This window comes from Phyllostomus hastatus, unplaced genomic scaffold (assembly GCF_019186645.2).
Source record: "Phyllostomus hastatus isolate PE091 unplaced genomic scaffold, TTU_PhHast_1.1 phas_scaffold_78, whole genome shotgun sequence".
Lineage (NCBI taxonomy): Eukaryota > Metazoa > Chordata > Mammalia > Chiroptera > Phyllostomidae > Phyllostomus > Phyllostomus hastatus.
The window spans coordinates 881816-899045 of record NW_025334041.1 but is presented as its reverse complement, the minus strand read 5'-3'; the positions used below and the strand labels follow the sequence as shown (position 1 = coordinate 899045).

At 60.6% G+C, this 17230-nt stretch overlaps 1 protein-coding gene across 1 annotated transcript; it reads left to right on the top strand.

The window, feature by feature from the left end:
* Nucleotides 1-1478: 1478 nt before the first annotated feature.
* SUN3 (Sad1 and UNC84 domain containing 3) lies at nucleotides 1479-15686 on the top strand. The gene is made up of 10 exons (XM_045828853.1): nucleotides 1479-1795; nucleotides 3227-3285; nucleotides 4992-5095; nucleotides 6108-6148; nucleotides 7100-7271; nucleotides 8137-8221; nucleotides 11726-11841; nucleotides 12912-13079; nucleotides 14364-14456; nucleotides 15567-15686. The coding sequence occupies exons 1-10, from the start codon at nucleotides 1479-1481 to the stop codon at nucleotides 15684-15686; spliced, it is 1275 nt and encodes a 424-aa protein (XP_045684809.1).
* The last annotated feature ends 1544 nt before the right edge of the window (nucleotides 15687-17230 follow it).

Here is a 17230-nt window from a genome sequence, read left to right as displayed (position 1 = left end):
AGATAAATGCACATAACATATTTTGCGTACATAGACACGTACATGGGGTGGCGCACAAGTCGGCGTACAGCCGTGCGCTCGCGAGACCCAGTCAGCCTCCTATTGTTGTTGCCTGTGAACTACGGCGTTGCTTTCTGTACAAAGCTCTGTAAGCCTCCTTTTGCCCACCTGGGTAGTTGTGTACATCTATTTCGTGTCTTCGAAAGAAAACATAACCTGGTGGTCAGCAGGGGAAGAGAAGCGAGAGGAGAAGGCAGAAGGGTTCGGGGGGCAGCACTTTGCTACCCAGAGGCATCGCGTCGCCCTTGAAGTGTGGGCCACTGGGTTAGAAGGTGGGACGTGTGGGGTGGCTTGGCACAGAGCTGGATGTCACGGAAGCAAAGAGCGTGTGACTGTACAGGGAAGGGCCATCTATCCTGAGACCGGCAGAGAGTAACGAGTAACAGAAACAAAACCCAAAGACAAATGGGAAGCGCCAGCTGAGCCGCACAGAAGGAGCTAACAGACGCCACAGCTGCGCGTCGCAGGGGAACGGGGGCTGGGACGGAGCGGCGGGGTCGGAGCCGGCGGTGAAAGGCGGCCCGGGACGGAAGAAACACATGCACGCATGCCGCTGGAAGCGTCACTGTCTGAGTGCGAAGGAGGGAGATAACAACCCCGGGCTCGCTGCGCTGCTTTGGAGCGGAATGGAGAACACACGAGACAACCGAAAAGCCCGGAACACTGCGGGAGGGAAAAAAGCCAAACTGCCCCCAAAGAGGAGGGGGGTGAAGGGGAGAGGTCAGGCAGAATGGCCGCCCGCTGCAGTGGGGTCCGCAGTCCGCGGGGCGGTATCTCCAGGGGCGGCAAGAGAAGTGACGGTCCCCCGGGCACCGTCCCCCAAAGTGCGTGTGCTCACGGCCCGTCCACGCCTCGTGCCCGGTGTGTGCCGGATGTGCGTGGGGACAGGCGCTGCCCTGCCGGTGCTGCGGGGACCCAGGCCCACCTGGGGCGCACCTGCACGTGAACGGGTGGTGACAGTCACGTCTGGGCCACGAGACACCACGCACAGGCCGAGCGAATGGGCTGGTGTCCACAGGTCCCCAGACAGACAAGGCGGGGCAAAAGCACAAACCCGTGTGGCCTCACTTACGGACTCGGATCACGCGATAAAATGTCAAAAATAAACGGCGGTGACGGTTTTCGGGTTGTAGCTGGGGTGGGAAAGAAAGACAAGGGACTGGGCTTGGGGACTGCTCTTTCGGGGCCTCCCGTTGTGTGTGTGACGTTCCATTTTTAAAAAGACCCCACAGGGACTGCTTCGTGCGCAGAGGGCTGGGTCCTGGGGCCCCCACACTCTCGGGCGTGTCTGGGAGGCGCTGAGCTGACACCACCGGCGACGTGGCCCGGACGAGAACCCCGGGTGCAGAGGTGGCCAGCGCACCCCTGACACGGCCATTGTGACGTGTCACAGAGGGGTGACGTGTCACAGGAGGGTGATGCCACAGAGGAGCCCACGCACCTGGGGACTGGCCGACTCCCCGTCTCCCCTGGAAGGAGAGGCACCCAGAGGCAAGAAGGCAGAGAACCAGCCCAGCCCCCTACGCGCCGTGTGCGGGCCCCATGAGGTGAAGACAGAGGACAAGCAGGACGGCCCCCCCTCCCGGCCCCCCGTCACCGTCTGTCGCCGGGGCATGAGTGGAAGGCCGGAGCCGCAGCAGGGCGCCCCGAGTGCCGGGGGCCCGACGGGAGAACCCGGCAGGAGCTCCAGTGTCCCCGTCCCGCACCCCGGGCGCGAGGCCCCGGCCGCCAGCAGGTGTGTGGCTCTGCAGCAGGGGCCCCGCCCGACCCGGTCTCACCTGGCGGAGCAGCCCGGCCAGAGCGCCTCTCCCCCTCAGAGACCATTTCCGGGCATTTGCTCTGGGGCCTTCCCTTGGTCACAGGACTCCGCGGCCGCCGTCTTTCCACGGCAGAGTGGCCCAAGTCCACCACAGGGGGCTGGGGACAGGGGCTGGGAGGAGAGGCCACCGTTTGAACGAATGACCTCTGGTCTTCCTCTGACGGGCTTGTTCCACTGAGCGCACCACCAGGACGAACACCACGACTCCACCTCCACGTGGGACCCCATGACCGGGATACGGATACGGAGACAGCACAGACACAGACACAGACTCGGGCTGACGGCTGTCCGCGGGGAAGGGGGCAGGGCGGGTGGATGCAGTCACTCGGTTAAGCGGCACAAAGGGCGGTCACAGAGCAGCCACGAGACGCGGGGCACAGCGCACAGGAGGCACGGTGCCCAACGTGGAGGTGACCGGCGCGGGGCCCCGTGGGTGCGTGGAGCAGTGGGGGGCTGTGCCGTGAAGAGCGTGGTCTCCTAAGCACTTTGCTCTTCGTCCGAAACTGATACAGAATAACACTCGATGACCACCGTGATTGAAAACGAAGTTTAGGAACAAAAGCCTGACCCTCGGCGGCTGGGAGGGGACGGCGGGGACCCGCAGCTCGCTGGCGCCCCTTCCTCACCACCTGCGCGGGCTCCGTGGGCCGCAGTGCGCGGGATGGGTGGCACCACGCGGGGCTCAGGGTGCACGCTGGCCTTTCCCACGTCCCTGGCTGGGACTTGACCGCACCGGCCTGAGGGGACACGGCTGGAGCCACCAGCTGTGGCTGGTCTCAGCAGCACAGGTGTGACATCACCTGGGAGGGGGCAGCGGGAAGCCCTGTGCACTGGGTGGCCTGAGGACACCCCCCACTGCAGCCCCTGCCCCCCACCCCCATGCTGCCTGCTGAGACGCAAAGACACAATAACCGTCCCACCGGGAGCAGGGGCACGCCTGCCAGGAGCTGCCCGGAGAATAGAAGGGGTGCCGCAAAGCCACCGTCCGAGGAGGGCGTCCCCCACGGTAGCAGACGGGGGCAAGTCACCACCCCGGGTAGCAAAGCAGGTCCCCAGGAGACGGAACCCCAGGGGCGGGCCGGGGTGGGCGGGGCTTTGCAGATCACAGCCCAATGGGAGGGCTTTCTCACTGGGCCCACCAGGAGCGCGCTCGGGGGCTGCCAGGGTCTTGGGGCGCCGTCCTGAAAACCCTCCCCTCCGCAGGTCGCAGGTCGAAGGTGGCGGGGGAGGAGCTGAGTGAGTTCCCAGAGCCAGCCCGGAGTTGGCACCGGCGCTGACTTGCTTGGGGCGGTTCCCAGGGCAGGTTCACGTGACGCTGAATTCCTCCGGTGTCTCTCCTCCCCGCAGGGCGGCGCCGTCCTGGAGGGTCGTCCTCGGGGTGTTCGCGCTGTCGGTTCTGCTGACAGGTAGGTGGTCCTCAGGCAGGCCCCCGACAGCCCCTGCCCGCCGTCGCCGCCGCGATGAGCAGAGGGCCCCGGGCGCCAGGACGCGCCAGGACGTCACGTTTGCGAATCGGCATGCAAACCGCTGGAGCCGGCTGCACGGTCCTGCAGCTCCTGTTCTGTCTTTTATTCTGTTGTCACGGTAACGCGAGCCTCTGCACTGCAAACGCCGAGAGCGCGTCCTTCCCTCTCAGGGTCACGGTCTGAAGCCACGGAAGTCGCTCTGCAGCGAAGGCAAAGTCGTACTGCCAACACGGAGGGTTGGCCTCTTCCGAGTCCGGGTGACGGGACTGGGGGGGTGACAACCCAGGACTCTCGCTCATCATGGGATCATGGGATTCTGGACAGAGTGGCCGTGACCGTGCTGTGCGCTGGTAACACCGGTCCCCCCACCCCCACCCCCGACGCGGAAAACCGCTCTGTGATATTCGGACAGCGTGAGGAGAGACTGCCCAGGAAATCTAGGTTTCAACCCGGCGCTGCCAGGAAGCGCCACTTGGCAGTTGGAGGCGCCCCGAGTGCTGCTTCCTGTGAAGCAGGAAGACCTTGGGCCCACCTGGACCCTGGGCCGCACCTGCCGGGCTACACCCTCCTTCTGCCGGTTTCTGCTGACAGCTGCACACTTTGCCACGGGGCGAAACCCGCGTGATCTGAAACCGACCGCGGGGACGGAGCAGCCGAGCACCCGGTGGCATTTAGAGCGTGCACCTCGCGGTGCAGCCGGCACCTCCAACTGGAAGCCGTTTCGCCCCCGGCCCGTGCCCCCAGCTCCCCTGTCCTTGGCCCCACACCCAACCGTCTGCTTTGTGCCTCTGCAGAGGACGGGGTTCGGGGCCCAGGGGCCAAGACCACTCAGTGGGGGCGGGGGGGTAGTCTTTTCAGCCAATGATGGGGGCCGGGGGAGAGGGGGAGAGAGAAACCACTCTCCCAGTCTGGGCTGCCGGGCACCACCCGGCCTGACCCTGCAAGGAGGGGGGCACGGGGCTCCGGCCCCGCCCCCTGGGTTTGCCCGGGTTCACTCTCCGGGATCTTTCCCGCCCTCGCTCCCACGGGGGCCTCTCTGCTCTGCCTTCCCCTCCAGACTTCTGTGTCCGTCCGCCCCGTGCCCCAGCAGCCACTGGCCCTCTTCCGGCGGGGGGGGGGGGCATAGCCGGTTTATGACAAACCCTTCGACAGACGTCACAGCCTCCCGAAAAGCCCTCCCAGGCCCGGGGGTGGCAGAAAGCAGGGTCGGCCTCCACACCGTCTCTGACTCCCAGTCGCAGCAGTCTGAGGACAAGCTCCAGGGGCTGCCGGCACCGGCAAGCGCCCCAGGGGTGCGGACCACCGTCCCCACAGCCACCGCCGTCTCGCTGGGGGACGGCCGGGGCCAGGCGGGCGCACTGCGCTCTCACCAGAGAGACTCTGCCCTTTCTGTGGGTCCTCCGGGTGCTGGAAAGTGTGGGTCAGATTTCAGAGTCCCCGAGAGGTGGACCCCGTTCCCTTGGCTGCTCACGGGTGTTTCGGGGGAGGGCCCAGTGTCCGAGCCCCTTACCTGGCCACCCGAGGGTCTGGCACCTGCCCAGGGGTCCCCGAGTCCTCCGTACTTGGGGGCGTCCCTGTTACTACACGTGACTGCCTTGTAACGCCCGCCCTCTCGCTAACCAGAGGCGACCTTCCCTCTGTGACAGGATTCGCACACCGCGCCTGGCTCAAGGACAGAGAACTGCGCCGGAAGCCCCGAGGGTTTTTTGCAGGGATCGCAGAGCGCGTCTCCAGGCTCCACGACTACCAGGTGACGCCCCGTTGTGCGCGTCACTCATTTCGAACCTCACGTGTGACCGGGCGCGTCTGCCTGCCCGCCGGGGACGTCCTGTTTGTGGGGCACACGGAGATCCGAGGCAGACGACGCAGGCGGCCAGGCCAGGCCTCTCCGTGAGCACCGGGTGCCGCTCCGGGCCGCCCGCTGCCCAGCGGCCGTACCGATTGTGACACCCAGAGGAGCCCCGTCGGCAGCCCCCCACCCCGCCCCCCCGGGACACTCCCTCAGCGTGACTCCTACGGTGCCAAGCTCCAGGCAGCGAGCTGCTCAGGGCTGGTTCCCAGTCCGCTAACGCTAACCGGGGTTTTGAACAGGTTCTCTTGTCGTTACATATAATCTATGGCAGCGTCCCGTGGCCGACCGACATGCGATGAATAGTGTATTCAAGGAATACTCCCACCGCGCTGACTTGTTGGCAGTTTTTCAGCACTGTGAACATAAGCATCCTTGTTGCTAAACCTTTTTACCCATCCTTGATTTTCCACTTAGGACAAACTCCAAAGAGGACAGAGAGAGAAGAGTCAGTTTTCAGGTGGTCCTTTTACGGGGACCCTTAGTGACGTAGAACTGCGTACGTCTGCCCCGGGCCCCGGGGTATGCCGGCCGCGCACTGGAGGTGATAGTGAGCACATTGAACACACCTTTCCCCTCACCCTCAGAGGCGCCTTTAACGAGGGTGCCCCTGAACGGCTTTGTAGGTGGGGGGCCGGACCGGCGCCCCTCAGGGATAGACCTGTGGCCTGGGTCGCACACCCAGGCTTCTTGGAGCCCCGCCCGCCAGCCCGAGCTGCTGGCTGCTTGTTGCCCAGCGCCCAGGTGTGCTATCACGGGATGCCCCGCCTCGGCAGCTGTGTGACCACTGAGGCAGGTGTCTCCGGGGACCCCGTGCGTCCCCCCCATCAGGCCTGGCCGGGGGGGGAACCGGAATGTCTGAGAGAAACGCGTCTCCCGGGACAAGCAGGTTCACAGCAGCCCTTTCTTCCAGGCCCGGCTCCGGATGCCAAAGGAGCACCTGGAACTCCTCAGGTGAGCGAGCGGGGTCTCTGACCGCGGGCCCTTCGGCCGCGGTTCCAAGCCCTGAAAGGTCTGTGCAAAACTGTAACACTGGGGTCCTTTCTGCTTCTGTAGACAGCCGTCGAACAAAATATGCAATGGGAGGTGCTTTCAGTGTTATTTCTTATGATTCGAACAACGGACACGACCTAGACCAGGAAGACAGGCCGGTGGGCGGGGACTCAAGCCGTCCCTGCCCCGGAGGAGGGAGGGTGCAGCGCTGGCACCTTTCCGAAGTGCGCGGCACAGTCGGGCCGTGCAGGGGACACAGAGTCACACGCACGGTCCCTGTGTCGTCACTGTTCGTTTGCATAGCATACTAGCGGTCAGACACACGCCGAAGCGAGTTCATTTCTTCAAAGTTCCCGTCTTTCCCACGCTGGGAACATGTTCTTTTACGGACTGGAGTCTCACCCTCCCCCACGTGCAGAAGCACCTGTGGGTTCGCCACCCCGGCCGTTTTCAGACTGCGGGGGCCGCAGAGCCCCTTCCCTGCAGTCGGGTCTCCCCCGGGGCCGAGCCCCCCCACCCCTCCCTGAGGCTGGTCCACAGGCCCTTGAGGCTCCAACTGGAAACCAGCTCCTCCCACACTCAGCACGAGGTGCTCCAGCCGGAAGGAGCGAGAGTGGGTCATCACCCAGCCTCCCCGGTCAGAGCAGCGGAACTCCCAGGGGGCCCTGGCTGAGCCCGACGTGCCTACTGGGGGTGCACCCCGCCCGAGCCCTCAGACCCCTTGGGACACGGCCCCGGGACGTCCCGGCTTTGCACCTGTGCTGAACCCCCAGGCCCCGACCGACGGGCCGCCCTGGGCTCCCCGCACAGTCGGGCTTCCTCCTCCTCCTCGCGGCCGCTCGAGCCCCGCACGGGCCGACGCCTGAAGCCCGTCTCCTCCTCCCTTTACACCTGGGCTCTCTCTGCTCACAGGAAGGAAAGCCAGACTTTGGAAAACAACCTCCGTGAAATTCTACTCTTAACGGAAAAAATCAATGTGCTGACGGTGTTGCTTAGAGACACGCGGGCCGGGCTGCACAATTACAGCTGGGTGGCCGAGGGGGACGCCCCCAGGGCCCAGGGCCACACCGAGGACCTGGACAAGGTAACGGGGGCCGGGGCCTGGCCCGAGTTCCCCTCTGCGACAGGTCCCACCTCGTCCCTGAGCGAAGGAGTCGAGGGCTGGCTGCCCCCCGCCCCCACCTCTACATGTCCACGCCAACGGGCCTTCCCTCCCTAAAGCTTGTCCTGGGCCCTCACTGCCATCGAGGCTCGGTCCCGAGAAGGCTGTGGGGCAGTGTGACTGACTCCCACCCATAAAATAAACCACTGACTCTGGTTCCTTCTCCGGTAAACAAACCGGCCACAGAGCACTCGGGAGGGGGGCTCTCTGAGGGGCTGGGCTGCGCATGAGGAGTTAGAAGGCGCGGGGGCTCTGAGCCCGGCCTCCTCCCGCCCTCGGGCCCCATGAGGAGGTGTCCCCGGGGTGCCCTGCCGGGACACCTGCTTCCGTCGCATCAGAGCATCCGTCACAAGCCAGTGTTAACTCAGAGGAGCGCTGCCCAACCCTAGCAGTCACGCACTGCACGTGAGCTGCCCCAACTCCCACACGGGCATTGGCCAGCCCAGTCTTCGTTAGCAGGCAGACACGCCCGGGAAGGGGGCACCCAGCAGGGCACGCCAACGGTGTCATTTGACCATCTCCCTGACCCCTGACCACAGCGGCTGGTCACTAGGGCTTCAGCCAGGGCCTGAGGTTGGTCGGGCCTTGCTGTGTGACCTTGGCAGAGCAAGGGGACCCCGTCCAGCTGCCCAGGCAGTGCCGGCCTGCGCTCTGCGTGATCCCGGTAAAGCTCCTTCCTCTGGGTTTGCCGGTCGGGGAGCCGGAGGCCCCGACCCACGGTGTGAATGGTCAGAGCCGCAGCGGTGGGCGGGGCTGCCAACAGAAAGCTCTTTTCAAATCTGCACAGGAAATGTCAAACTTGGTAAATTACGTGCTGAAGAAGCTGAGAGAAGACCAAGTGCAGATGGCTGACTACGCGCTGAAGTCCGCAGGTGAGCGAGAGGTGGACACTGCCTCCATGGGGTCTCCGTCCTGTGCGTCCCTCGGTCTCCCTCTGTCAGGGAAGCCGATTTCTCTGTCCAGCCGTTCAAGATGGAGGCAGGTGGACTTTTCCGGGCAGCGAAGGAGAGTAGAAATGGTTGGAGTCGCTTGTCTCGGTTTGTGGGGGAGCTTTGTCCGCAGAGCCCCCTGTCCGCCACGGATGAGAATAAGTCCACCAAGACGTGATCTGCTTGGGGAGGAAAGGTGGCCGATCTCTCGAAGGAGAAGGGCCAGGAGCCTTTTCCTTAACGGCTTTTATTGGGTTTGTTTACACAGGAATTCAGGTAAAGCTCTTTACTCATTGCTGGGAAGTAAGGATCAAATAACAAGGAAGTCTGAGGGCCTATTTTGAGTTAGGATCAGATAGCTAAAGAGCTGTAAACAACTTTAAGAAACAAACTTACTTCTTCCTTGGACCCTTCTCATTCAACTGAGAGCATTCTAAACAAAGCAGGTTTCGCAGGATTTTACATATTCTTTCTCAGGCCTGATCACCCAGGGAACCCGCCCTTTCCAGCACAGGGTTGCACCACCCTCTGTCATTGTTTCAGGCTCAGGTGGAGCAAGGGAAGTAAGGCAGCCAAGAGATTAGGGAATTTTCTCGCAGACAATGAGGACTCAGGCTGTGTCAAAGCCGAGGGGCAAGGGTCCACCACCCCCTTTTGCTGTAGCCTCCAAAGTCCTTCCTTGGGGGCCTCCCACGTGATCGTGCCTGTCTTAGGTCGTTCCCCCCTTGGGGAATCTTACCCGTCATTGGCTAACCGACCAAGCACTGGGGGCCAGGCAGGGTGAAGTAAAAGGAGCAGAAGCGGCGCCCCTGCCAGGGAGATAAGCTTTTGTCTCCTTAGTGGCTTAGGGTCCAAGGTCGCTCCCTCAGCCTTAGCCTTGGCGGGGGTTACAGCTTCTGAAACCAGGCAGGGCGGTTCCCAACACGGGTTGGTATGAGCCACTTCACGGATGCTTGAGAGGGGGCTGCGGAGAAAGCTGGGACCCCCCGCAGCGACGTCAGGGGGCCCCAGTTAGCTCGACATCACAGCCATCATAACCCTGTATATTTTATACACCAACGTGACTGGCGGTGACTAGCAGAAGCGACAGGAAATCGGGCAGCATACGGAGGATCTAAACGACACTACCAGGGGTTCGGCATCGTGGACCCTTACAGAACGGAGCACCCGGCAGCCTCAGGAGACGCCGTTCGGTACGTGCCCACGGAACCTCCATGAGGACAAGTCACGCTCCAGGCCACGGAGCCAGAACAACGCTAAGACCACTGCAGTCGCGCTGGAGCTGTCTCTGAGTGGAGTGGAAATACGAACTGGAAATCAATAACGAACACATCTGGGAAGTCCCCAAGTCGTTGGAAATTGAGCGATATACTTCTAGATTACCCGTGGGTCAAAGCGGAAGTCAAAACAGAGGCGAGAAAGATTTATGGTGTGCAGCCAGAGCTGCTCTCACAGTGGAGTTTGTAGGCGCAAACACCAGACAGCAAGAGGGGTCTCACACCCAGACCTCTGCTGCCACCCTGAGGCCGTGGCGAGGAGAGAGGAGGGAGAGGAAAGAAGCAGGCAGGTTGGAAAGGAAGAAACAAAAACCTCTCTGTTCATAGACAACACGGGGATTTACCTAGAAAGTCACCCCAAAAATCCACTAGAAACAATCGGTGAGGTTTATAAGTTAAATACATGATTTTCACGTACTAGTGATAAAAACTCGGAAAAAGAGAATTTAGAACCCGCGCTGCTCACAACAGCGGCGGGAGCACACCGGATGCTCAGCCACAAACCCAGGGAGACAGCGTGGGGCCTGCGTGCCCGGGACAGACGGACGCCAACAGGGCAGGGGGACAACGGGACGCAGGAAGGAAGACGGCGGCGCGAGCGCAGACGCAGCACGCTCGGGGCTGCGCAGGGGCTGGGACTCTCCCCCGCTGTCCCGCTGGTCCCTCGCGGGCCACGCTTGGTCCCAGCAGCTGCGGGGGTCTCCAGGCTGCCGCGGGGGCGTCCGACCTGCGGCCCCGGGACCCCACGCGGCCCAGGGCGGCTGTGAGTGCGGCCCAACACCAAATCGTGCGTGTACTTAAAACATCCTGTGATTTGTGTGTGTGTGTGATGACGTGTCGCGGTGCATTGAACGTGGGGCCAGAGACAACCCGTCTTCTTCTGGCGCGGCCCCGGGACGCCGAAAGGCTGCACACCCCCGTGTCTGACGTGCACGTGACGTGGGGCGTCAGAGGGTTAGGGCAGCCGGCGGCTGGCACGGAAAGGGCGGAGCTGGAGCCGCACGGCCGACGTCCAGGCTTCCTGTGACTCGGCGGAGGGACACAGGCAGCGGGCGCCGGTGAGGCTGCAGGAACGGGGCTGAACCTCCAGAGAGGGCGGGCCCTGCCCGGGAGGGAGGGACCCTTGGACCACGCAGGCGCGCCAGGTCGATGGGGCGGGGCAGTCGGACCTCCAGGGTGAAAGCACATCCTTACTCTTGACCGCACCGCGCAGGGACGAGCTCAGGACGGGCCGGAGACCTAAGGGCGAAGCTTCCAGCCTGTCCGGCCCCCAATGACGGGCCGAGCAGAAGACAGCGCGCCCCCCACCAAAAACAACAAGGCACGCCCAGTGGCCAGAGCGGGTAGAGGACCCCACTCAAATCCTTGAGTTTCCGGCAAACGCATGCAATGTATTTAGTATAGATATATTCCAGACGTTGTGTGAGGCACGCTAGTACTGGAGAATCGCTGTTGGTCTGAAGTTTGAATGTCTCGGACCGTCTGGGATCCTCGCCGGCTCGGCTGGCAGCCCGGGCGCGGTCACCGGTGCGCTGTGCCGTCTCAGGACAGGCCGTCGGAGTGCCGCACGCGCATCGCTCACGTTGAGCCGCGGCGTGCAGACGAGATTGGAGGAAACGACGTGCGTTTGCTGTGCTTCTCACGCACAAACACGTTCTGCTTCTCAAGCGAAGCGGCCGGAGAGGGTGACCTTTGATGGGTGTGCTTTCCGACGGTGTCTCCGATGACCGTCAAGGCCCGAGAATCGGCAGAACTGCTCTCACAAACACGGCCTGTCGGTGCCTTTGGGACACTGTTGTCTGTGGGTGAGCCAGGCCGGGCCGACCCAAAGTGCCCTCGGTCCCGAGAGCTGGTCACCTGGGTCTCCAGTCACCGAACACAGCCCACGTCACGCTGCCACCTCGGAGCGGGGGTGCCGGAGGCAGGGCCCGCCCGTCACAGCAGCTTCGGGGTGGAGGGGGGCGCCCGCCCACCCAGAGGACGCCCGGCGCTCTCGAAGCAGCAGGTCTCACGGCGAAGGGCCGGAGAGCCCGACCCTTTCTGCCAGCTCCTGAGTACGATGTCACCTCATCTGCAGTTTGCCCAGTCCTTTTCCAGCGACACCGTTCACGCCCCAACGCGGCGTCTCGAGTCCTGGAACTTTTCACCCTGAAAACGTCCGTCCTCTTAGGGGCCTCCATCGTCGACGCCGGGACGTCGGAGAGTTACTCGAGCGACAAGGCGAAGCTGTCCTGGCGTGGGGTCGGGCTCCTCAACTACCAGATGCCCCCGGACGTCGTCCTCCAGGTGAGGCCGGGGCGGGGCGGCCTTCTTTGCATCGGGGCGTTGCTCGTGGCTGTTCGCCACGGACCTGCTGACGTCCAACGCGGAGGTGGCTCCGAATTGTCACAGAGCCTGTGCCCCACCTTGGACACTCAGCTCTCCAACGACACGAGTTATTTCTTAACCTCCGGCCGGTAAACTGTGACCGATTCATCATTGACGTATTGCTTTAGGGTCAGTAAACTAGAGTGGTCACTGCTCCGATAAGACATACACAGTCCACACCCTCTGGTGACCTCTGTGGCTTCTGTTCCACCCAGAGTGCAGTCCCCCCACACTCACCTGTGGGAGGTTTGTGCGCCCCAAGTGCGCATGCTGAGCTCCGTGCCGTTCCGGCCAGCACGTTCCTGGAAGGTCGGCAGTAACAGGAGACATTTCCAGACAAGGTTTACACTGACATCTCACTCCCACTCAGCAGGCACCAGGCACCCACAGACGGTGGAGCTCCTCCGACCGGAGCCTGCACCCCTGAGTCGGTTTCCAGTTTAGCCACACTTTCTGGGGAAACCTGCACTTTTGTCCCAGAGACTAGTCCGGATCCAGAAAATAGCGCACCGTGTTTCCCCCTGAACACCAGCACCAGCACCATCAGCACCATCGCATCCATCACCACCACCTCCACCACCTCCACCACCACCACCACCTCCATCACCTCCATCACCTCCATCATCACCACCACCTCCACCACCACCATACCTCCACCACCTCCACCACCACCACCTCCGTCACCGTCACAGTGAGCACCACCAGCACCATTGTACCTTCCCCGTCACCAGCACCCCATCACCACTTACACCAGCTGACTGCCTTCTGGGAGCCCCTGAGAACGATGGGTGACAAGACCCTCACATGACAGAGGCTCCAAGAGACGCCAGCATGGCGTGAGGTGCCTGGGGTTCCCTGTTTGATCCGCACCCGGGCAGGGCTCCTATTACGGGCATAAGCGCGATCTGTCATCAGTGGTGATCAGCCGGCCATGTCGTGGGGGCAGATTTGTGCCGCCAGACGAGAGGGGAACTCTGTTGTCCTTGCAGCCCGATGTCCACCCCGGAAAGTGCTGGGCCTTCCCAGGTTCCCAGGGCCACGTCCTGATCAAGCTCGCCGGGGACATCATCCCAACCGCTGTCACCATGGAGCACATCTCCGAGAAGGTGTCCCCCTCGGGCAGCATCTCCAGCGCCCCCAAGGAGTTTTCTGTCCACGTAAGAAGCCGTCTGAACCTTGTTCAGAGTGCACTATGGGAGGAGGTGGTTGGCCAGAATTGGGAGCTGGGGCGTCATCTGTGTCACTGTGAGAACGTCACTGACTTCCAGGATTCCGCTTTGTCATCTGCAAAGTGACAGGGCTGGGTCAGAGGATTCCCACCACTAATTTTACTTTAATCAGCGTCATACACACACCGTGAAAACATCGAACATTCCCACACATTTTCGATGGTGGAACACGGTTTCTGCCTGCCCACCTCTTCGGCCTCTGGTTTTGACTCTCCGGAAGCTTCCGCCTGCCACAGGTTTAGCTGAAAATAATCATTTGGGTTCTTGCCTTCATATCACTTTTATTATTTTCTTAAGTTTTCAGTTTTGGTTCCTATCCACTGATGTTCTCGGGTGGAAAAATGGGGACTAGCTCTCCTCCACGGTTTTCCCATCCTCCAACACATTTGGGTCCGACTTTATTACGGAGACGTAATCCACACACCGTGACGTAATCCACCCATTTAACACTTCGGTGGCCCTTAGTGTACGCACGGAGCTGCGTGTCCATCAGCGCTGAGTCAGTCTCAGCACATTCTGTCACTCCTCGAAGAAACCCTGCACCTGTTAGCCGCCACCCCCCACCCCCTCCCAGTGCCCCAGCCCCAGGCAGCCGCCAACACGCCGAGTCTCTGTAGACTGGCCTTCTGGAAGCTTCCTGCGAATGGAATCACATGGTGGTCTTTTGTGGGTGGCTTCTTTAACTTGGCGTCGTGTTTTCAAGGTTCGTCCACGTTATATAATACGTGTCACTGTTTTGTTTTTTAAATTGTTGACAATACGTCATTGCGTGACACACCACATTTTATCCATCTGTTCACCATTTGACGGATCTGGAGTTGTTCCCGAGTTTCTGGCCGACATGCACCAAGATGCCGTGTCCACACGAGCCACAGAGCGGACGGGGCTCTCACTGCCCCTGGACCTACCCCTGGGAGGGGAGTGCTGGGCCCGTGGGCCTCATGTTCGGGGGGGGGGGGGCTACACGGCCGGCCTCACTCTCAGCTTTGGTTACCGCTGACCGTGGGAGCTCAGCCCGCCCGTTCCCCGACGTGGCTGCGGGTCCCAAGTGTGACACCGCTGGGCGTGGAGGGGTGCTGGCACCTAGCACAGCACTGCGCCCCCGGTGGGCCCCCAAGACGCCTGGAGAACTGTTGCTGCCTGCACACACACACACCTGCCTCCAGGTACTCCCCTGGAGAAGCCGCCCCTCACCCGCGGCGTCCTCCGCAGGGCGTCGCGGCGCAGTGTAACGGAGAGGAGGTCTTCCTGGGCCGGTTCGTGTACAGCAAGACCAGGCCCGCCGTGCAGACGTTCGTGCTCCAGGTAAGGGGGGCCCCGGCGAGGGCGGACACGCCTCCGCGCCCGGGAGGGCTAGGCTGGGGCCGCCTGCTGCACGGTGGTGATGGAAGTGGGGGGGCGGCGAGGCCAAGCTGAGCCTCCGCTCTTAGCTCTGAGCACCTGCCTGCGTGCTAAGACAAAAGCCAGGCCAATACAAAAGCAGTTTCTGAGCCTCATTCTTCCACGTTTGCTATCACTTTAAAACACGTGTAGACACGGGATCCAGCAGAAGTGAGGCCTGCCTGAGTGCGGTTGGCCGGGTAATAGTATGGGTGTGATAATTTGTGGTTTCCATTTGAACACCTCACCTAAAATGCCCCGCAGTGGGCTGGAGTGTGATGCAGTTACGTTCCAGAATCACAGGCCCGTGCTTCTGTCATAACGAAGGGGCGTTGTCGGTGCCGGACCCCGTGCGTCCACCTCCTCGGTCCCCGTCTTACCTGTGGGATTCCCTCGCTGCTGTTAGGGTCCACAGTCACTGTCTCACCGTCCTCATAAGGGGGCGGGGGGTGGTGCGTGTGACGTGGTTAGAGGCACAGAGGAGCTCGGAGACAGAGCGAATAAATACTCAACACCAGATAGGACAGGCGCACTTGCCGTCCTAACGCACTGGGGAGAATTGCCAAGTCGCACGTGTGACCCTCCTGAGGGTCACTGAGGTGTGTGAAATGAATCGTCACTGCTGCTCATCGGCCACGGGAAATGACGGGGGTAGAAGGCATCTCGCACCCCGTGAGAGCGAGGGGTCAGGACTCGGCTTGGCCAACGGGGAGAAATGAGTGTGCCTGTGGACACGCGTGTTTGACTGACTGCCCGTGTCTCTGCCTCCCACCCCACGGCGGCCAACAGGCAGCCCTGCGGCGTGTGACGGTGGCCGTGGAGCACGTGGGGGCCCAGGCCACCGTGTCATCTCCCTCACCCTGCATGTGTGCTCTGAGGACCTCGTTCCTTCTGGGGGCGCCCTTCTCCTCCATTAGAGCGGGTCCGATTCCGCTTCTGAAGGCGGGAAAGAGTCCCCACGCATCGGCATTCCTTAGGGTTCTTTGGCGTGGGTTTCTCGAGAAGCCACTCATGGTCTCTTTTCTTTATTTCCAGCATGAAGTTTCTGAACCCTTCTTATGTGTGAAACTTAAAATCCTCAGCAACTGGGGACACCCGAAGTACACGTGTTTATACAGATTCCGGGTCCACGGCAGCCCGGGGGACCCCAGCTAGAGGGCCTGGGGTCCCCCGTGCTCCACGGTCAGGTCATGACCTCGGGTCCAGAATGCTCGTGTTCTCATCCCTAGACTCACGGCTCTCGTAGGAGCCGAATATCGGGTTCGTACGTGCCGGTAAAAAGTGAATGGATTTTACTAATAAAAACTGTGAGTGTGGTTCCAGTCTCCTTGTGGTACGTTAGCTTTTGAGGGTGGCCCGTGTTGCAGGAGCATTGAGACACGAACCTGTGTCCAGTACAAGACGTATCACTCCACAGTCTTTCTCATGGCAGCACCGGTTAGCTGTTTCTGTTCGTGCTGGGTGTGGGCGTCCACTGCTGTCCAACGCTGACCAGGAGGCACCGGTCGATGCAGTTAGAGAAGCCAGCGCAGTGGGAGGTTAACGTGGGTGAGGAAGTCTGAGACGTGAGTGCCTGCAGATGATTTGAAGAATTCCTTGGAATGCGATAAAGTCAATTTAAAAATGTATTACAAACGAGGAAAAACCTACAATGAGTTTGTGGTCACAAAGTGATCGCTTATAAATCGATATCGAGCACCAATGCATGCAACCATCAACTGGAGGATCTCACTTACAAAAGTCACGACATGTTTAAAAACCAGGTAAAAGGAGAACTGAGACCACCCGTGTGAAGACCCTCTCACACTGTGCACGCCTCCAAGACCTCAGGAAACGCAGACACTTCCCGGGGCAGCTCCCAGCCTCTGCAGCTGCGGGGGCAGGGGGGGGGCCTTCTTTCCAGCGCCACATCCTGGCCGCCGTTTCAGGGGACAGGATGAGGGCACTTCTGCACGGTAAACAACATAATGAGCATTGGCACAGCTCCCCGGGTTGTCCTGGGGCTGGACTGCTGACCCCTGAGGCCTGGCCGGTGTTAAGTCAGAAGGGGGTTCACTGGCTACTCACAAAGCCATGTGAGCAGGCTCCCGCCCGTCCCTGGTGGTCTCCGCCCTCGACTCGGGGGCATTTGAAAAAATGTGCGGAAGCAGTGTCAACATGTTAGCAATTCTGAAATAGCGAATCATTAATTGGCTAAATTTAATTTAAAATGTAAATTTAAAAAACTGCAAAGGGTGCATAAGATTCCTTTTGTCTTTCAAGAAAGGATCATTACAGTTTTTTTTTTTTATCAATTGGGTCAACTTCTTGTATTATCTGGGACTTTTGTCTGCACAGAATGCATAATCACACAAGTCTCAGGAGGTTTTTAAACAGTTTTATTTTTTATGGAATAAAATTAAATGATTTAAAGTAAAGGTCAGTTTATTATGAAACACTGCTTACAAAGCTTGTTACATTTTAAAGTCATATTTATGATCTCCATAGCAACCACCTCATTTAATAGTTTACCTCACTTTTACAATTAATTTACAGAGTAATGAAGCATGTTAACAAAAAAAATTAAATGTGATGTTGTATCGTGTTTGGTTTGGCAAACACTTGTCTGTAACAGCGCAGAATGGAATTCAGCTTCATGTTCTAGTCTTACAACAGGAAAAACTGTAGTTTTACATTTTGCACTTTTATACTAATCTGAG

Coding starts and splice junctions, on each gene's coding strand:
- SUN3 (XM_045828853.1), top strand. CDS start 1,479: ATGCCACAGAGGAGCCCACGCACCTGGGGACTGGCCGACTCCCCGTCT. Junction 6,149..7,099: donor GAGCACCTGGAACTCCTCAG/GTGAGCGAGCGG, acceptor CTCTGCTCACAG/GAAGGAAAGCCAGACTTTGG. Junction 14,457..15,566: donor TGCAGACGTTCGTGCTCCAG/GTAAGGGGGGCC, acceptor CTTTATTTCCAG/CATGAAGTTTCTGAACCCTT.